The sequence below is a fragment of the Cetorhinus maximus genome, chromosome 15 (genome assembly GCF_964194155.1).
Source record: "Cetorhinus maximus chromosome 15, sCetMax3.hap1.1, whole genome shotgun sequence".
In the NCBI taxonomy this organism is placed as follows: Eukaryota; Metazoa; Chordata; class Chondrichthyes; order Lamniformes; family Cetorhinidae; genus Cetorhinus; species Cetorhinus maximus.
This window is the reverse complement of record NC_135893.1, coordinates 22,569,774-22,591,540: the sequence shown is the minus strand read 5'-3', so window position 1 is coordinate 22,591,540 and position 21,767 is coordinate 22,569,774. Positions and strand designations below refer to the sequence as shown.

The 21,767-nt window shown below is 41.9% G+C and overlaps 1 protein-coding gene across 3 annotated transcripts in view; it reads left to right on the top strand.

The window, feature by feature from the left end:
* Positions 1–21,423, top strand: part of dnajc16 (DnaJ (Hsp40) homolog, subfamily C, member 16) — a 35,693-nt gene extending 14,270 nt beyond the window's left edge. For all 3 annotated transcript variants that reach the window (XM_078558065.1, XM_078558064.1, XM_078558066.1), the window contains 11 exons: positions 177–361; positions 1,449–1,553; positions 2,638–2,796; positions 3,363–3,493; positions 8,378–8,561; positions 10,001–10,189; positions 12,312–12,388; positions 14,176–14,256; positions 17,916–18,029; positions 18,792–18,959; positions 19,573–21,423. In XM_078558065.1, coding sequence (XP_078414191.1) covers positions 177–361; positions 1,449–1,553; positions 2,638–2,796; positions 3,363–3,493; positions 8,378–8,561; positions 10,001–10,189; positions 12,312–12,388; positions 14,176–14,256; positions 17,916–18,029; positions 18,792–18,959; positions 19,573–20,008 — 1,829 coding nt within the window. In that variant the 3' untranslated portion in view covers positions 20,009–21,423. The remainder of the gene's footprint in view (positions 1–176; positions 362–1,448; positions 1,554–2,637; positions 2,797–3,362; positions 3,494–8,377; positions 8,562–10,000; positions 10,190–12,311; positions 12,389–14,175; positions 14,257–17,915; positions 18,030–18,791; positions 18,960–19,572) is intronic.
* The last annotated feature ends 344 nt before the right edge of the window (positions 21,424–21,767 follow it).

Here is a 21,767-nt window from a genome sequence, read left to right as displayed (position 1 = left end):
AATGGCTACTTGGATAAAGTGTGAGAGGACTGCCAGAGCCTGTGGGACTGTAGCCCAGCAATGATCAATGCTTTCTGATGGGAAAAGAGTAAATTAGAGGGACAGGAGTCATGGAATCTTGGCAGTGTTCACGGAATGGCAGGAAATAAATGATCTGTTGTTTGATTTCCTTTCAGGCCTTGGAATTGGAGTCATAGATTCAGGGTATGAGCGTCGCCTGCTAACTCACCTCGGGGTGTATCAGCATCCGGCAATAGTTGGAGTCATCAATGGAAGAGTAACATTCTTCAAAACCACTGTGGTTCGAGAAAACTTGAGACAATTTGTGGAAAATCTTCTGCCAAGCAACCTTTTGCAGCAGGTGTGTAGTTAAATAATCCTCAGCCTGGGCAAGGCAAGGGCTCACTCATTTTCTTAAGTGCATTAATGTAAAATTTTATTGAAATGTTCCAAATTGTCAGGGCAGTAATCCTTTTGATACATGTGTGACATGTTTGCCTTGACTTGAATTAATGTCTGGTGTAGTCTTTTATGCTTTCGCCAAGTGTGCGCAATATTTTATGTCTATGGGATCCCTTAAGGAGTGGGTCGTAAGACAAAATTCTCTAGTCTCCTCATCCCATCGTTAGTACATTTTTAGGCTGCATCTATTTATTAATAAAAAGGATACATAGTAATGAGAAAAGATGTTGTGGCAAAATGACCAAAAGGAAGCATTAAGAATGAAGGGATGATCTGGGAGGAGGGGGAAATTACCCAAATAAATTAAAATATCGTCAGCTGCTAACGTATTACAAAATGTACTGAAACAATCAAGGAATTCTGACAAACTGTTGCAATTGTTCAAAGGTCATTCGAACTATGCGACCTATATGTGACCTATAATCATACATTCTCCAAAGATACATAAATCTTTTACTAAAAAGGTATGGTCTGATATGAAGCCAATCGAAAGTACACTGGGGATTTGTTCAATTGATGCGGATGCCAAGGTTATTCAAGTTAGCTTTGCGCAGTGTTTGAAAAAAAAATAAAGGCTGACTTGTACTTATATAACACCTTTCATAACCTCGGTTTCACAAAGCACATTGCAAACAATGTATTATAGTCTTTGTTGTAGGAAACATGGCACAGCGAGGTCCCATTAAAAAGGAATGAATTAATGACAGGGTAATCTGTTTTGGCTGTACTGATTGAGTAATGAATATCAACTAGGATACCAGGATAACTCCCCTGCTTTTCTTCAAATAGAGGCTCCCATGGTGCTATGTCTAGTTGAGAGAGAGGCTTTGGTTTAACATCTCATCTGTAAGAAGGCAACTCCAACGGTGCTGTGCAGAAGTGCAGCTTGTGTTGTGTGCTCAGGTCTCTAGAGTGGGTAATGGAAAAATGGGCTACAGTCTCCTGGGATTTAAAAGTGTAACTAGATAATTGTATTACATTTTTAGGTAACCAACAAGAATTATGTACATTTCTTGTCTGCGTGGGAGCAAGACAACAAGCCACGTGTATTAATATTTCACCAGAAGTCTGCAGTGCCACTGTTGTATAAGGTAATGCATCTTAAACTGGTTGTTGTGAATTGCAGCATATAATGTGCAGTTATATATTGCTTTCATCTGTGCCAAGAGTTCACCAGAATCTGTGAATTGTTTTAATGGTTTTCCTGTTAACTTCCTTGTAATAAAAAATCAAAATATAGAATCATTATGGCACAGAAGGAGACCATTTGGCCCAATGAGTTCATGATGGCTCTCTGTGTAGCAATCCAGTCAGTCCTATTCCCCTGCTCTATCTCTGCAGCCCTTCAAGTTTTTTTTTCTCTCAAGTGCCTTTCAATCACGTTTTTAAAATCATTGTTTCTGCTTCCACCACCCTCGTAGGCAGCAAGTTCAGATCATTACCAATCGCCACGTAAATAAGTTCTTCCTCGTATTCCCCCTGCATCTCTCGTCCAAACCTTAAATCTATGCCTCCTAGTCCTTTTACCATCAGCCATTGGAAACAGCTTTTCTTTGTCTCGATTTTTATTTTAAGCACAAAACATCTCCACTCTGAATTGTTCTTTCACTTTTGATAGAGGTGCTGGCATTATTGAGAGCAGCTGATATTAAAGAAACTTGTTGCAGCAATATTATCAGAGCCACTGTAGTAAACATAACTGAAAAAAATCAAGTATTTAAATGATGACCATTGTCAATGAACTATATAAAACTTTAACAACTGATCTCCAGGCACTGGAAATCTTTTCTTCCCTAAAGCACATATTTTTTTAAAAATGAACATATGCCATGTTTTAGTTTTAAAACATGCTTCTTTTCTCTAAATAAATTGAGGTGTTACTTTGGAAAATTGTTATGTAATAGAATTTTTCATATTTAAATACAAATTATTGCAATTACAGCTGCTGGGTCTTTAGTCCCTCACGTTTCATATTTCCATCCTACAGCGTGGGACATTTGGTGTACCCTGCAAATTCTTGACCTCCAGTGCCTAAGATGAAGGAATATAGTATGAATGTCTGCAAGCTGTTGCCACAATGTTTTTTTAAGTGCAATTAACTGATTGGGTTAATGCAGACAGAGACTGTGGGAAATGATTAAGTTGCTATTCTGACATACACTTTTTTTTCCAAAGCTGATTGCATTCCAGTTCAAAGATTATGTTAAGTTTGGTTCTGTGAAGACTGGGACAGAGATGACTGAGGAAATCCTGGCTCATTACAGTATAAGTGGTTACACCCCTACCATAATGATTTTTAAGGAGAATGTAGACAACGCAGCTGATATAATTCAGGTATGTATTGTATCTGTTTATTTTTGTTTGAGTATTTTTATTCAAGGTGGGGAATGATATTGACGGAGAATGATGCAGCTTTCTCTGGGATTGTATAGCAAGGGCTAAGAATAGTCCCAGACTTTGCCTCAACAATAGTCTAAAAAGAATTTTTGCTTCCACCGCCACATCCAATGAATATGCTGTCACCGAAAACGAAAGTTCCTAATTTATTTTCACCATTTTTTTCTTTCCTCTCCTGAAATACTGACACTCACTGGAATGTAACCCTACTGGTCTCAACTTCCTCTGGTATCTCACCCATGTGGCCGGTCTTTATGTATGAGCCATCCCTGCCCCCTTTTCTATGCTTGAGTGACTTGTTGACACTCACTATCCCTATCTAAGCTTACAGAAGGAAAATGGCTAGGTAGCACAAAGTGACTGTGAACGGCAGTCCAGCAAGAATCAGCAGGGACTGGGATGAAAGGGTAGTGAGGATGAATTGTTTTTTTTTAAAAAAAACCAGCTACATCTGTGTTCTTGGTGCTAGGGAAGTAATTGATGTTTTGAATGATCTCTTACAGGCCAAAGGATTGAAGAAACAAATAATAGATGAATTTATTTCTGGTCACAAATTCCTACTGGCTCCTCGTCTTACAAACCAGAAACTTTTCCAGCAGTTGTGCCCTCCGAAACAATACCGTCGTCAGAAAAGGTAACTGACTGATCTTGCAGCAATTTATAAGTTTCTTTTGATATTGGCCACTAAGTAGGTTGCATAAATTTGCATAATGCTAGTTGGATCTTACAGTTAAAGAAAAGGGAAAGATTTGTATTTCTGTAGCAACTTTCACAACTTCAGGATGTGCTGAATTGCTTTACAGCCAATTAAGTACTTTATTTGAAATGTAGTCACTGAGGTAATGTATAAAACGAAGGGACACATTTTGCATACAATAAAGGCCGCCAAGCAACAATGTGATAATAACCAGATAATCTGTCTTTGTGATGTTGATTGAGGAATAAATATTGGCCAGGACACCAGGGAGAACGTCCCTGCTCTCCTTTTGAAATAGTACCATGGGATTACACCTGAGAAGGTAGATGCAGCCTCGTTTAACATTTCATCTGAAAGATGGCACCTCTGACAGCGCAGGACTCCCTCACTAATGAACTAAGGTGTCAGCCTAGAAATTGTGTTCAAGTCACTGGAGTGGGACTTGAACCCACAACCTCCTAACTCTGAGGTGAGAGTGCTACCCACTGAACCACAACTGACACTTGAGGCTTGATTTTTCACCCTCCACCGAGAACGGATCGACAGTGTGCGAAGAATTGCAATGCCGATCTGTGTGCTGGTTCCCTGGCTCCACCTCGCTTCCAAGCAATTTTTCACAGGCAGGATGAGGGGCAGGTTTAGCTAGTCTAACCAGTTAAGGGCCTATTAATAAAAACAAAAAACTAATGCGGATGCTGGCAATCCAAAACAAAAACAGAATTACCTGGAAAAACTCAGCAGGTCTGGCAGCATCGGCAGAGAAGAAAAGAGTTGACGTTTCGAGTCCTCATGACCCTTCAACAGAACTGAGTAATATTAGGAGAGGGGTGAAATATAAGCTGGTTTAAGGTGGGGGGAGAGAAGTTGAGGGCGGTGGTGGTTGTAGGGACAAGCAAGCAGTGATAGGAACAGATAATCAAAAGATGTCACAGACAAAAGGAACAAAGAGGTGTTGAAGGTGGTGATATTATCCAAACGAATGTGCTAATTAAGAATGGATGGCAGGACACTCAAGGTATAGCTCTAGTGGGGGTGGGGTGGAAAGACTGACAGGGCATTAAAGGTATAGATTTAGGAATAATGGAAATAGGTGGGAAAAGAAAAATCTATATAAATTATTAGAAAAAACAAAAGGGAGGGGGAAGAAACGGAAAGGGGGTGGGGATGGAGGAGGGAGTTCAAGATCTAAAGTTGTTGAATTCAATATTCAGTCCGGAAGGCTGTAAAGTGCCTAGTCGGAAAATGAGGTGCTGTTCCTCCAGTTTGCGTTGGGCTTCACTGGAACAATACAGCAAGCCAAGGACAGACATGTAGGCAAGAGAACAGGGTGGAGTGTTAAAATGGCAAGCGACAGGGAGGTTTGGGTCTTTCTTGTGGACAGACTGCAGGTGTTCTGCAAAGCGGTCGCCCAGTTTACGTTTGGTCTCTCCAATGTAGAGGAGACCGCATTGGGAGCAACGAATGCAGTAAACTAAGTTAGGGGAAATGCAAGTAAAATGCTGCTTCACTTGAAGGAGTGTTTGGGCGACGGAGGCGAAGGAACTGAGAGAATGGGATGGAGTCCTTGCAGGAAGCGGGGTGTGAGGAGCTGTAGTAGAGGTAGCTGTGGGAGTCGGTAGGCTTGTAATAGATATTGGTGGACAGTCTATCACCAGAAATTGAGACAGGGAGGTCAAGGAAGGGAAGGGAAGTATCAGAGATGGACCATGTGAAAATGATGGAGGGGTGGAGATTGGAAGCAAAATTAATTTTTCCAGGTCCCGACGAGAGCATGAAGCAGCACCGAAGTAATCATCGATGTACCGGAGAAAGAGTTATGGGAGGGGGCCGGAGTAGGACTGGAACAAGGAATGTAAAGTATGGGGCACGTGGAACATTCCATCCCATTCTCTCAGTTCCTTCGCCTCCGTCGCATCTGTTCTGATGATGCTACCTTCAAAAACAGTTCCTCTGACATGTCCTCCTCCTTCCTTAACCGAGGTTTTCCACCCACGGTCGTTGACAGGGCCCTCAACCGTGTCCGGTCCATCTCCCGCGCATCCGCCCTCACTCCTTCTCCTCCCTCCCAGAAACATGATAGGGTCCCCCTTGTCCTCACTTATCACCCCACCAGCCTCCGCATTCAAAGGATCATCCTCCGCCATTTCTGCCAACTCCAGCATGATGCCACCACCAAACACATCTTCCCTTCACCCCCCCCCCCCGGCGGCATTCCGTAGGGATCGTTCCCTCCAGGACACCCTGGTCCACTCCTCCATCACCCCTTACTCCTCAACCCCCACCTATGGCACCTCCCCATGCCCACGCAGAAAATGAAACACCTACCCCTTCACTTCCTCTCTCCTCACCGTCCAAGGGCCCAAACACTCCTTCAAGTGAAGCAGCATTTTACTTGCATTTCCCCTAACTTAGTTGACTGCATTCGTTGCTCCCAATGCGGTCTCCTCTACATTGGAGAGACCAAACGTAAACTGGGCGACCGCTTTGCAGAACACCTGCAGTCTGTCCACAAGAAAGACCCAAACCTCCCTGTCGCTTGCCATTTTAACACTCCACCCTGCTCTCTTGCCCACATGTCTGTCCTTGGCTTGCTGTATTGTTCCAGTGAAGCCCAACGCAAACTGGAGGAACAGCACCTCATCTTCCGACTAGGCACTTTACAGCCTTCCGGACTGAATATTGAATTCAACAACTTTAGATCTTGAACTCCCTCCTCCATCCCCACCCCCTTTCCGTTTCTTCCCCCTCCCTTTTGTTTTTTCTAATAATTTATATAGATTTATCTTTTCCCACCTATTCCCATTATTCCTAAATCTATACCTTTAATGCCCTGTCAGTCTTTCCACCCCACCCCCACTAGAGCTATACCTTGAGTGTCCTGCCATCCATTCTTAATTAGCACATTCGTTTAGATAATATCACCACCTTCAACACCTCCTTTGTTCCTTTTGTCTGTGACATCTTTTGATTATCTGCTCCTATCACTGCTTGCTTGTCCCTACAACCCCCCCCCCCCCCCCCCCCCCCCCCGCCCACCTTAAACCAGCTTATATTTCACCCGTCTCCTAATATTACTCAGTTCTGTTGAAGGGTCATGAGGACTCGAAACGTAAACTCTTTTCTTCTCTGCCGATGCTGCCAGACCTGCTGAGTTTTTTCAAGGGCCTATTAAGCCTGTTAATGGAAGATGACTTGGATTTTCCAGTCGACCTCCTGGTTCCTGGAAGGGCAAGGGCTAGTTTAGTAGCCTGAAAGTGGCCTCCCAGTGGCAGACTGGGGGGATCAGCATTCCATGCTGGCCCTGCCTGCCTGAGTGCAGCAGCTGCCACAGACTACCTTACAAAAGGGTAAGGTAGTCTGTCGCTGTTGCCCTACCCCACAGTGATGGCCTGGTTGTAAAGGCCAATTTTTATTTTAAATCAAAAAAAGCTGGAGAGAGGGTGCTGCCATTTTGAAGTGCCCTCTCCCTCACTTATCTGCCTCAGCATCCTGCTTCTGCTTTCAAGCTGGAGGGCTGATTGGCCCTCCAGCTTCAAGAATATGCCTGCCGTTCTTAATTGGGTGTTTACTAAACAGTGAGTGCTTCTGACCCACATTTTAGCCGGACTGCGGAGCTCAGAAACCCGGAGGGAAAACCTTATCCCTGATTTTGTAGGAAAAGTGACTAATCCTGTGCGTTTCTTGGTTGTGCTGGAGGGGATGAGCAAGATTGAAGTGCAGCTATTACCAAGCTACAATTCAGACTTCAAAGACTTCTGAAAACATTTATAGTGAATGGAGGTAGTTAACTTTATCCCCAAGGTGTCATTGATGAAATACAACAAATCTGCCAGGTTTTCTGTACAACAAGGAGTATTCTATTTTTGTAATGAGCAACCATCCTTTTAGATTCTGGTATTGAAAGCTCCCCAGTTTCCTTGGTGGTGGAAGATAATACTGAGCCATAGAGACCAGAAGGGCAAGATTTGATCTGTGCCAAACCTGTTCTAAGTTAATTGAGCTCAACCATGGCGGTAGTAAGGGCATAGACAAGAGAGTAAGAATCAGCAGTGGCTTCTATGGCTGATTGTCATCCCCATGTTACCAGCTGAAAAGTGCAACCGTGTGAACAACAGGTGAGAACGAAATTGTGGTTGGCTGTGATGTCCTACTGGTTAACCAGCCTACCAATACTCAGTGTCAGCACTCACACGTGAAGAATTGCTACTTAAGAAAAGTATCAGATGACATTCCGCTCCTGTGGAACTATAGCACAGCAAGAGTCAGCGCACCAGGGAAACAAAAAAAATCTGATATACAGCAGCAAGGAGCGCAGGCAACCCACAAGTAAATCAGTACCAACAGGAAGTCCAGGAACCCACTCTACATGTAAATCAGTATCGTCAGCATCGTAGACTTTCTGTGCCAATGCAGACCAGGTATTTGTGGTTTGATACAGAAAGTAATAGATTCATCCTCCTCAATTTAGTGGAAAATTGCACTCCAACTTGGCATTGGTGTATGCTGATTTCAAGGGCATCTGGCATCAAGTATCATCCAGTCTTTGGGACACCTGCTCTGCTTATTTGATCTCACTGCTTCTATCTTGAGAACCTTCCCCTTAACTAGCATTGCTGATGAATGCCTAGATGACAAATGAATTACTGATGCAAATAACTGTTTGATTTGCCACACCTGTTAAAATTTTCAAGGAATGTATTCATTTTGTGTACTTGGTTTATTTATCTCATTTCATGTCAGTTAAATTTTCATTTGGTAGTCCTGTCCAGGCTCCATAATGGTTGGTGATATATGCGTGATTTGACTTGTATATTTCTCTAGATACTGTGTCCTGCTAATCATTCGAGAGAAAGATGGGTTGCAGGCTCCATACCACTCCTTTGTCTCCTTTGCCTCTGTGAATACTAAAGAGTATCTGAGATTTGTTTATATCTATCCAGAACGTCAACAAGCATTTGTTAATGCCTTGCTCCCGCCAACACTGAGAAACAGCCCTACACCAAATGTAAGTAGAAAGAACAACCTTTATTGTGTCCACTTCGACGCTTGAGTTACTGTTTGATACATGGTTGCATGTTTGTCATTTCCTTCTGCATGGGCCACTACTCTTTACAGAGTACCTAACTACAAGCATAAAATTAACTCTCCACTGAGGAGTGAACTCCTCGCATTTTATATTTGATCATAAGCGAAAAATAATTAGCAGTGACGCAGCAGATGAGCACAATTTATTTGTCTGGGTTTCCTCTGTCAGCACAGAGACGTGGTTTGTTTAAAATAAATTGAAAACGATGAATGAAAGAATGTCACAGAAATACTTAAAACATTTTGTCCTCTAATAACAGCAATAGTACCTGTATATCCCTATAAATCAGTAACCTTTTGTTTTTAAGTTTGTCCTGTAAATCGTCTATCACAACATTATTTTGCTGGAGGACACATTGTAAAACTAATATTCACTACAGAGAATAAAGGGTCTCTTCTATTTGAAGTAGGTTTATGAGTAGACACTGATATTTTGCCAAAATGTATTTTTCACGTTTGCCCGAGGGTAGGCTTGAACCATTTCACTGATGAAGGTGAAGCTTGTTTGTTGAATGGTACAAATTAGCTTGAAATGGTAGAAATGAATGTGCTCCAAAGAATAAATAGAGGTCATTCAACCCTCTGAGCTTATTTTACACTCAGCCAATCTCTTGAGGTTTTTTAGGCAGTGTGCGTAAACTCCAAAACTAAATCTAAAACCCTTTTTTGTCAAGGCTGAGTGAAAGAACTTGCACTTTTATAGCACTTCTCACATCCTTAGGATGTCCCAAAACGCTTCACAGTCAGCAAAGTACATTTGAAATGTAGTCACTGTTGGTAATGTAAATTACTCCAAGAAATGGAATCATTCAACGGGACTGTTCAAATAACTTGAATACTGCACTTTCTTCCATCAGTTCACAATTCCTGTGTGAGAAGCTACTTAGCCACTTGTTTCTTGTGTTACATGATCCTCTGGTCCAGTATAGAAGTCCTTCCAAATTCCAAGCTTGGTTCTTCCCTTCAAAATATCGGAAAATTTAATCATGCCACCATTTTGTAATGAGGTTTCCGAACTTTCTAAGCTTCACCTCTTAACCAATACAAATTTTGTAGAATCATGTCATTGCTCCTGTTACAAACCCTTGCCCAATATGGAGTTTATCAGTTTATGTCTACTAAGCAGAAATCATCACAACTGAATTAAATAATAAAGGCACTACAGGAGATCTTTAGTCTCTTTGTCTTAGATCAGTCACAGAGCTGCTAGCTCTGAAAATGGCATTGGTGAAGGAGTATCTCCTTCTTTGATATCCTTTGCCTGTATTTCACTGCACTCCATGCATTGCACTTTACAGAAGTCATATGTTTTTTAAAAAAAGCTCAATGTTTCTTTTTTCCAAAAAATCTGTTGAATAGATTGTCATTCTACAGCAAAGCAGCACTCCAGGGAAAGTATTCTATAAACTACTTGAAAATGGATGGAATGGGAATGAGGATGACAAAATGGAACTATTTAATGAGCTGAATCAGTTATTAGGAATGGGAGACCACACATTGCTTTCGTATGATGTTGTGCTACCTGAGCTAAATGATGAATTTGCACCAGTAAGTATTTTTATTATTACCCACATGAATAGTTGAGTTAGTTTCTGATACATTATTTGTGGTTATCATAAGTTGTTGGGGCAAGAAAACGAGCAAAATGAGGAGACACTATCTTTGTATCATCAATTTTTGAGTTGGGTTAGTGTGGAAGTAATGAGCCAGATTCTACTGCCAGGTAAAACTGATGATCCTTAAGATTCCCAGATGGTTGGGTAACTGAGCTGTAGCCAGGCTTGCCAGCAGTGGTTGGACCAATTCCCGGAGCTTCTATTAGTTGACATGTAGGCACCTGATCGCTGCAGTTTGCAAATGTTATTGCATCTACTTCAATGGTTTGGAGGTGTCAGCTGTGGCTCAGTTCATAGCACCCTCGCCTTTGAATCAGAGGGTTGTGGGTTCATGTCCCACTCCCAGAAACCAAGAACTGTGATTGTACTCGAAAGAGTTGCAATCTGTGACTGTTGATAACTCGAAAGAGTTTCCTAATTGTTTACTCGAAGAGTTACTTCAATGGTTTGATTACTGATCTCTCAAATTTACACTACATGTCATAGGGAGAGTGGTAGCAATTTCTGTTCTAAAGGATATGAATGAACAGGTTGCTCTTGACAAATTGGCTGCTTCCCAGGCACAATTTAATTATCATGATGTCTGTCCGTTCTATCGTGGCATCATCACAAAACAGGCAGCTGAATGTTTAAACGTATGTTCAGGTGTGGGGAGGTGCATTTCAAATATAGGAGGAACATGCTGCTGTTGGTACAGTGCTTTTACCGGCTACATTTAGCCCAGTACCAGGAATGAAGATAGAGGGAAAATGGAGGTGGACAGGAAGATCCACTTTACCAAATTATTCCGGTTTTAAAGTTCATCTGACCATTGCCTGCAGGACACCATTGGGACATGAGCCAGCAGTAAGAAATTGAAAGAAGCTATAGCTTTCCTTCATGAAAGACCCCATTGTCTTTAAAATTGTGAGATTTCAGAATAGATGCAACATAACAAATATGTATAGAAATGCATTAGAAGTATTGAGTTTATATTACTAGGTCCAAATGAGTTAGAGGATTTGTTTCACCTCCCTTTAAAAGTGCAGTCACATGAACATTCAATAGATTTTACACATGCCCCAAGTTTGGGCTATCAAGGATGCAGCGTTGGGAACTGGAACGCTTTTCTCCCGGGTCACCGGCAGCAATGTCCAGGAGACTTCTAGGCAGTCTGGGAGGGTTGGCAACCATAACTGTAGCACTGAATGTAAGAATGCTTTCCATGCGGTCCTTTGGGAGATGTTCACTTCTCAGAATCCTTCAGGAAAATGTGATGATATGACTTTCATCATTTCACTTGTTAACTGATAATTTATATATAAACAGATGATGTTTGCATTTAATTCAATGGAGGATTGATAAGCAGCTGTTCTTCATTGTGCTTCTCCTCAGTCCATTGCTGTTTGTTTCCCAGTTAATTATGTTGGATTGTGAGATTTAAAATTGTGCAACAGGAATGAAGTAAATGGGAGAAACTATTGGATAATTTTGAAGTATCAGTGTTTGTTGACCTATAAATAGAAACCAGTACAAAGAGGGAGAGAGGGAGAGAGAGCGAGCAAGTGAAAATCCTCAAAAGTGCTCATCTTAATGAGTACAGTGTTCTATCCAATATGTTATAAATTCAATTATTGAACTATAGTAAGCGCGAGAAGTTTAGGATTATCTTGCTGAAAACATTTTTATTTAACTACTATCATTCCTGATGGTACAAGTTTTAGGATTAGTTATCTCCTATCAGGGAAACAAAAAAATACACTAAGCACCTAAACATGTATGAGTATATTGTTCTGTTTGAAAATCAGAATAAGGGTACATTTACTTAGAAAGTTCAGTTTAAGATTTTTTAGTTTCAATTTGATTCATCAATTAATGGGATACATTTAGCACACTGACCATAACTATGGTAATTCATCAAGTTGGAGTGTTCGTGTTCAGGTGTGACAAAGCTCCAAATATAAGCTGCTATTGTAGCTTCGGGATGACTTTTGCATGCCCGTGCACCAAGAAGTTGTAGTTTTAGTTCGTGCTGAGCTGTCATATAAAATTTGAACCCAATGCTGTTTCTGCAGATGTTCCTCCTTCGCTGGCTGCATGCCATAACAGATTATGCATCTCAAATCTGGGAATCTGGGTTCACTCAAAACTGGTATGTACCTGGTGTCAATGCCAGTCATCACTAATGTGGCTTGTTATACCCTGACATCTAGAGACACAAGCTGTCAGAAATTGACTAGACAACAGGGAGCTGTGAGAAAGTTAATGTAGATCTAAAATCAAACCTTCAAATTCTAGAAATCTGAAATAACAGAAAATGCTGGAAGTGCACAGCAAGTCTTTGTTAGAGCCTTTGTTCCCTCTAGAATTGACTATTCCAACACAGACCTGGCAGGTCTCCCACTTTCTACCTTCTATAAACTTGAGGTTATCAAAAATTCTGTTTCCCATGTCATAACTTGCACCAAATCCTGTATAGCCTTCACCCCTGTGATTGCTGATCTATATTTGGCTCTCAGTCTGGTAATGCTTCAATTTTAAAATTCTCATCCTTGTTTCGCATTCCTCCAAGGCCTCATCCCTCTGGCCCCACAACTCCCTGAGATACCTGTGTTCCTCTAATTCTGTCCTCTTGAGTATCCCTGATTTTAATTGCTCCACAGTTACTGGATGTGCCTTCAGCTGTCAAGGCTCTGGAATTTCCTCCCTAAACCCCTCTACCCCTCTACTCCTCTACCTCTCTTTCATTCTTTAAGTCTGTCCTCAAACCTACCTCTTTGAGCAAGCTTTTGGTCATCTGTCCTAATGTTTCCTTATGTACCTCAGTGTCAAAGTTTGCTTTATAACACTCCTGTGAAGCAGTTTGGGACTTTTTATATATAGAAGGTGCCATGTAAATACAAGTTGTTGTTGCTAATTGGAGTCTCAAAGAGGAGACAGGTTGTGAGCAATATGATGATACCCACTGTCAAGGTTCACACATGAATAATTGCCAGTTAAGCAAGTTATTATTGGGCACCCAGAGCCTATGAACTTTTATCACAGTCAGGAGTCAAAGTCTTCAAAAGGATCATGGTTGATTTCCTTTCCCTAAGCCATCTTAATAAAGTGGAATTGACCCTGTATTTTGCCCAGTCACTCCATCACTACCTTTATCTGAAGTTGGTACAATAGGTGGTGGATCTTCTTGAGAACCAAACTGACTCCCACTAGTTTCTGATTCATTTTCATATTTGTCCTCTTCAGCTTTAAAATTCAAGCTTGGTTTAATCTAACTGCTATTTCCTAATTGACCACTTCTATTATATTCCTTCCAAATTCACTGTCCAGTCTTAATCTTGGTTCTAATTTTTTTTTATAAAGTAACCGGTTTAATTTTAAAGTAAGAAAATGGGTTTAAGGTTCTGCAGTATACTTTGCAGAAACAGTGTTTTTGTCAAGTTTAATGCTTTTGGCTGTTTAGTGCTAGGATCAGTGCTGCTGGGGATAGACCTAGTATTTCATGGTGGGGTTGCACTGTTATTCCTGGCTAGCATTAGTGCTGCTGTGACTGCCCTGTTGTTCCATGCAGGGGTTGTCATGGCATTCCCCGGCTGGAATCAGTGCTATTGTCCTGTGCTGGAATTGCCCTGCTGTTGTGTACCAGGGCTTTGCTGCTATTGTTGAAAGCAGTGGGTTGAGTCTGATGTTTCTTTATCACGTTAAAAAATTTGCTTTCACTTGCCCAAAATATTCACTGCTGTCACACCCAAAGGATTTGGCTCATTTATAAGCTGAATATTGTATTTTTGGATTATTATAGCTGTTCCTTGTTGCTCAATAATAGTGTTAAAGCTCCTTTGCATCAACCAGTCAGTATGTTTCCACTGTTAATACATGTTTGTTGTTTTATTACCCAGCAAATGAGTGAACTGTGCTAACTTTCTTTTTCTATCTCAGGAGGGAAATGATGCCTTTGATTTCTCTACTTTTCTCTGTGGTTTTCATTCTGTTTGGAGCATTCGTCATTCAAGCCTTTGGGTAAGAAACGTGCAGTTTCATATCATAGATTTACAAGAAAAAAATAGGCAGGCCCATTAGAATTTGAAAGAGAAAACAGTTTCATGTTTTGAGTGAAGAACTGGAAGTCTGAGGAAACGCCTCTGGCCAAAACATGAACCTGTCTTGTCTCTTAGTGATGTTGATGGAGCTGCTGTGTGTTGATTTTTTTTTGGTGGGGGAGATGCAAAAGTGGATGTAAAATATGTGGTGGACTAATATCCAAGTGATGCCTGGTAATAAATGAGGCCTGACCTGTCATATCCTCAGCATTAAGTGCAATGAGGGAGCAGAGGACAAGGCAGGGAAGTGAGAGAACAGAGGGAGTAGGGTTTGGGGGCAAGAGAGAGCAGGGTAGAGCAGAAGCTTGTAGGAAGCAGACACAGTGGTGGGGAGAGAACGAGCGGGAATGTGATCCTGCTTTTGGGGGAAGGGGAGGTTGGGGAAGAGAGGGAGAGCATGATCCAGGCGGGGGATGGATCACGTTCTCTCTTTCTCTCCCAACACCCCCATCCCTTAGACCTGGATCATGCCTTTGACTATGAACAACAAGTTGATTTCTCAGAAGGTCTGGCATGTCTGTGTCAACTGATGTCATTAGATGGCACAGCACTCTCACGTAGAATTGAAGTGACTATTCATGGAGTCACATGTTTGGGAGGCCACAAGTCAATTGCTGAGTTGGGCTGGGGTGGAGTGTTTTCAGAGTCAAAGTGAGTTGGGAGGCTGCTCAGTGTGGATGCCTCACTCCCGAAGCAATCAGGGGAGATTGGTAAGAGTTTTTACAGATCATGTGGCTAATATGCCATGTCTGGCTCCAGGTTTACAACAATTGGCACAAATTGGTACCATGCAGCTTTCTATAGGTTGGGTCTGGCTTCTCAGTTTGGCGCCTCCTCAAAACTATATCATTGACCTGCTTGCCTGTTTGGTCATCCCTAATCCAGGGAAGTAGCTCCTGCCTTGCTCCCCTGTTTTGCCGCAGAACCGGTTTTCTATCTCCTCTGAGTTCTATTTGTATCTTTATGCATGACACTTCCAAAGGTTGTCACTCACCCCTAGGTGGACAAGGGTCAAAATTCTGAGAGAATCATAGTAAAGCCTTTACAATGGCAACAGTCAGTTTTTGATGAGGCACAGGGAACTACTGTGATACTCAATCTTATGATGTACAGTTGGTTCTACTTCGCATTCCTCAAAGGTGCTGAATGCATAGAGAAAGAAGAATTTGAGTAACCTGGTGCCTCCAGAAGGATCCTTCCTGTACCTGGTCCCCCCATTCTGTTCTATCACCTTGTTTCTGCTTCTTGGGCAGCCCCTCAGGATCAAGGATGACTTGCTTCCACTCTAGTTCGATGGATTCTGAGATGGCTGATAAGTCCAATGTGTCATCTGCAGACTCTGCCACTTGTGGGGCAGGTGGTGTGTGAAGAGTCTGATCGCACTTAGGGTGGCAATATCGATGTTGAGTCTTCTGAGTTCCCGAGCTGTGATGGCAATGTGATGGTGTGGTGCTCAGGCGTGTCACTGTTGGAGTTGTCCATGTGGGTCCTGATGTTCCAAGTCCCAAACTTCGTTTTGACGAGTCTAAGCTTTGTGCCCGTGATTTTTTTTTTAACGTGGGATATCTTGTTTACTTGAGCAGCGGCTCAGATATACCCATTTAGAGACGTGCTTTTACTAACACAGCAGATATTACTGGGTGGATCCTAAAGCAGTAGGAGCTGGCAGGCAACTTTGAAAAGATATCTGTCCCCACAGGTGACAAAAGCAAGAGCTGTCTGCTGAGGATTCCAGGAACAAGATCTCAAGGGCCTGGGCTGTTAAAGATTAATTATTCACGCGCATTGATTTCACATGCTGGCAGTGTGGGATGTCTCTTTTCTCATGGTGATTTTGATGGTACAATTGGAGGAGTCTGGAAACAGAGACATGAACTGAGGAAAACCCTGACAACTGGGGCAGGCCAGGAAACCAATTTAGCCACCAACTGATATTAGGAGTACGGTATAAGAGTTGTTGTCACTTGTATAATGGCAACAGTTAGTGCTTCCATAGATAGAAATCTCATAACGTAGCCTAAATTGCTGAAAACTGCACTTTCAATGTAGTAGATGGGATTGCCTGTCAAATATATGTTGCAGAATCACACTAATATGTTTGCATTTAGCCATATCAACCTCTAGACTCAGCCATTCCAATGTTCCTAGCCAGCATCCCATATTTCACCGCCGCCCCCCTGCACCCTCCTCCCCGCACCCATAAACTTGAGCTCATCCAAAGTACAGTTGCCCATATCCTAACTCAGAACAAGTCCTGTTCACCATCACCCCTGTGCTCACTCAGCTACATTTCCTCCTGGTCCAGCAACACCTTGATTTTAAAATTATTATCCTTGTGTTCAACTTTCAATGTGGCCTCAGCTCTTCCTGTCTGAACTTGTTAGTGTTAGCACTGCCTGTGCTCTGAACTCTGGAGTGTTGTTGCTGTGCATTCTCTGAACTCTGTCACCTACCTGACAATGATTAGATGCAGAAAACTTGAATTACTACAGCAGATTGGAAATGTTTTCAGACTACTTGCCCACTACCATCCAGCCTTGAATGAGTCAACTCCTGCCACAAACCCTGTACCCTTTCCACTGGTTCCATGCCACTCCTCGAGCCACGGTTTTGTGTTGAAGCAGGCTGTTTGCAAACTAGGTGTTGTTTTTGACTGAGACTCTGAGCTTAATTTTCATCTCCGTATCCTGTCTATCACAAAAACTGCCTACATCACTTGCCTCCATCCATACTATTGACCATCTACATCCAAAACTATGACACCACAAGACTTGACTACCTCTACTATTTATATGTTCTCGTGGTCAGCCTCATACCACACCAAGTCCTGCTCACCCATCAACCTTTCCTTGCTGACTGTATTGGATGTGGAACCCCCCACAACCCCTCCAATTTAAAAGTTCCATCCTTCATGGCCTTAAGTCCCTAAGCTCAATAACTTCTACTAACTTTGCCTGAATTTCTCTGTCCATGGAGCAGGCTTGATGGACCGGCTGGTCTTCTCCTGCCTGTCAAGTTCTTGTGCTCCTCTGAATCAGGCCTTTTGTGCATCCCATGGTGGTTATGCCTTCAGCTGTCTCGGTCCCACATTGTCGCATTCCCTTTGTGAACTTCTCTACCTCCTCCTCCTTCTGTAAGACTCCTTAAAACCCACCTGTTTGACCAAGTTTTTGGTCACCCCTCCTGATAAATCCTCCCCATTGACTTAACACCCATTAATGGCTGATCACACCTCTGAAGTTCCTTGCGACGTTTTGTACTTTTAAAGGCACTGTATAAATCAAGCTGTTGTTTTACGGTTCTCCAGGTGTACTTTGTTGCTGTTTCATTAAGATGATTTTTGAGCCAACCTGCTGCAATTGTGACGTGTTCAATGCATGTGCAACATATTGAGGTTTGACAAGTGCACTTGATGCAGGGTATATTATTTGTACATACTAGTTGATCGCTGTGCTGTTGCACATGGGAGTCGAGACTAAATAGCAAAACATAATGCAATCTGGGAAGCGGAGAAGTACACTCCTGGTATGGAGAAGAATGGTTTCTGCAAATCCCTTTAATTTCTTTTCAAAATTTCAGGGAACCGAATGACCTGGAGAGCAGGTCTGAGTCTGAGAAAGAAAAAGAACCAGCAACAGATAAGGTTCAGGAAGCATCAAAGAAGCAGCAAATCAACACCAGCAGGAGTTCAAGGTACAACTGTCTGAACAGTTAACCTCTACAATTCACTTGCATGTTTTACTGTCAGTCTCCGACATGCAGCACTTGGGACTATTCACCTCATTATACCCAACCTAGCACTCAGAATCAGATACATTCAATATTGTCTCCTAAGTTGCACCCTATAGAGTCACACACTGCTCTGGCCATTTCAAAGCTGAGACATGTATGCACAAGTAAGGGTGCACAGTGATGTATATTATATATGTACCTCATGCTGTTCATTGGCTCTTGCTTAAGTGTCAGATGGGAACAAGTTCGGGCTCGACACCCACCTTAGTTGACTAACCTGTTGACGCCCCTTTTCTAGGTTTACACATGAAGAATATTGGGGGTGGGGTGGAGAAACTAAATGGATGAATTTGTATGTGGCATAGAAGAGAAGAAAATCACACATGCAACTCTTTTTTTTGTATATTCATTCATGGGTGTCACTTGCAAAGCCAGCGTTTATTGCCCCTCCCTAATTGCAAGTCATGTTGAGCTGCCGCATTGAACCACTGCAGCCTGCCTGATGAAGTTATTCCCTTAATGCTGTTAGGGAGGGAGTCCCATGATTTTGACCCAGCAACATTGAAAATCGGAAGTCTTAAGGGACATCATCCTTCATGGCATTTGTTCTTGAAACCTATTGACAGACAGGGATTACTCAAGCTGTATGTGAAGGATATGTCAGACCTGAAGAGTGAAGAAGACTCTACCAGTTAGATAATGAATCCTACTTTACTCCAATAGGTCCCCGGAGCAGAGTTTTGTCGAAGTGACGGAACTGACTTACGTCAACTATACTAGCAACCTTGTGCGGCTAATGCCTGGAAACATCAATGTGCTGGTTGTAGTTACTGATGCTACAAAGAATGTTTTAATTCAGAACTTTGCACACGAGGTCTATCCTGTTACCTGGTGAGTGCAGTATGGGGTGTGGGGGGAAATCACATGGAAACTCTGCTGGGAAATGCTGCTGCAGTACTGAGCTGTGCACATTAGAAGATCCCAGGTCCAGTCCTTAAAGTATACTATGTTACATAATCACAGATAGTGGTAAAACCTAATTAAAAGAATAATGATGGCAATAGTAAAGGTATATCATCTAATATCCTACAGAATCTCCGGATCCTCATCAATAACCTTAAATGTAAGTTTTCTCTGTTTAGACAGAAAAAAAATCAAAATTCTGCAAAGGATCATTAACCATATATTTGTAATATTTTGTTTACTGAAGCTACTGATTGAAAAGACTGTTGAAAGAGTTAAATGTGTTCAGCTATGGATCTATAATAACAGAAAATGATGGAAATATACAGCAGACCTGTCAGCTTCCTGAAGATCAATTTTATAAGGGGTCGATGAAGCACTAACCTTGTTCTTCTCTTTGCAGGTGCCATCAGATCTTGGTTAAATGTTCAACAATTTCTAATTTTTTATTTTGGAGGCTATCTATATTTTGTTAATTAAAAAGCTAATTAAGCTCAGTGCACTTACTAAACTAAATATTTTCTTCTTAATTTTGCACCAGGAACAAATCACTACACTTCTCCTTTTTAAATTTATCAAAACACCGCAGGTGGCTGGCAGATCTGTTAGAATTTGCCCAGGATCCTGCTCGAATTTCCAGTGCACAAGATGAAAGTTACCATAATCAGAATTACATTGGCTACGTGTTGGCATTAAATGGACACCGGAAGTACTTCTGCCTGTTCAAACCCGAACTCTGTAATGGAACTGAGAACAGCAGCACACGAAATGGCTTGGAATCAACACGAGGTAGGAATGGGCCAGATGAGGGAGCTACTGCAATGGAAACAAACAGCCCACATCAATCTCCACGCAGCTCCAATTCATCTGTGAAACGGACCAAGCAACTGCTCAACAGACTTAACCTATGGATGGACAGGTTGCTTGAAGGGATTCTGCAACGATACTATGTGCCCTGTTGGCCTGAGCTTCACTGATATCCTGTAGTTCTGCTGGTAGAATTTTATGCTGAAATGCACCTGAGCCACATTTGGATAGAGCAGGTATATACAGCTCTATTTTATTTTTCCAGAATATTTTCTCAGTCTTGTTATTTAGATCTGTGATGCAAAGAGCCATGTAAAGTGAAGCAAAAGGACCAGGTGAATCAACAGGCTAAAAAGCTGTGTTCACACAAACCTTCTGTTGCCTGGATAGAAAATTTAAAAATTTTTTAAAAATTGCGCAGTAACAAATGAGGGAGTTGGTGAGTGAGTGGAATTCAAAACTGGACGGATACTCATAATATGAAGGAGTCTGAGTCATTGTTTTCACTATAAAACTTGCATAATACTTGAATTATTGTACTGTACCTCAGTTTAGTTGCTCTGACCCTACCTTCCTTCTCTTCCTCTGGTATGAGAATCTATCATTGACTTGTGCATTGTATATTTTGCCACAATGTTTTGGAGGAAAGGAAGGAAAAGATGTCTCAGTCCTCTCCTCCCAAAGACACTGCTGCGAAGAGAGAATGAAAAGCTCGCCCTCAATTAAGTGCAGGTATCAGACTTTTCTGAAGTCAAGTGTAACGAGTTAGTTATTTTGAACCTTTACTTTGCTGCCTAATGCACTTCTCAGCCATCTTCTCACCTCCATTTTCTCTATCCGTTCCTAAATATGATAACTTTTGCTGAAGTCCTAGAACTGAAAGCCATCACCCAAATGTGGGAGTCCCAGCAGCATGTCAGCAACTTTTTTAGTTGCTGTTGGGACACCTCATCTGATGTCCAGAGGCACATTACATACACTTTCCAGGGGCAGTGACTGCATGGTGATCAGGAGTCCGAACCTGGCAGAGTTTTTACCCTCCCAATTCCTCAGTGCAAAGTGTTGAAACCATTTATGAACCTATTTCCCCAACCTCCAATCTACTGTGCATGCTGAGATTTGATTTTAGAACAGAGCAGGGATTGAACCTTCAGATCTATATGGTCTGGTGCAACACTGTTGACTTCCTTCAAGGTATTGAGGAGCATTTTGCAACCAAAACTTATAAGTTAACTGTGAAGTTTTTGTAATCCCAATTGCAAGAGACTGGGTTAAAAGTTGCAGAGGAATTTCTACAAAGCAGGGTTCAGATATACAGTTAATGTTTACTAGATTAGATGAGGTACTAACAGACTTGAACTATAAATGTTAACCAGTGAACTGAAATAATGTACTCTGCACCTTACTGAAACAACTTTGCTCTGTTTGGTTGCTGTGTACCAGTACCTGATGCAACTAATATAAACTGTATTTAATGTATTTATTAAATGTTATAAGTTTAGATTTATTTATAGCTGGCTTGCTGCCTGTATATTCTGTCACAGCAAGAGAGCAGAATCTGAAATAAAAGCAAGAATTACTGGAACTGGCACGGCATGTTGTTAAGCATCTAGGCAAAAGACAGCATCTAGGTAAGACACAGCCTAAGAGAGAAATTCCTAAAAATTGGTCTGCCCACCTTTTTTGGATGCTAGTCAGATTACTTAGACCCCGTTATGGTGGTCAGGAAATGTGCTCATAAGTGCACTGTCTGCCACATTGGGCAAGAACAAAAAACATGCTTTAGTCACACCTGAAGCAGGCAGCTGGCCTTTTGCCTATGTAGTAAGGAGCCTATCACCTATTTGACTACCTCTCCAAGAATGGTTTGCCCTGAGGCAGCCCATGACAGCACCAGCTCCACTTAGGAAAACCAAGCAAAGGGAATAG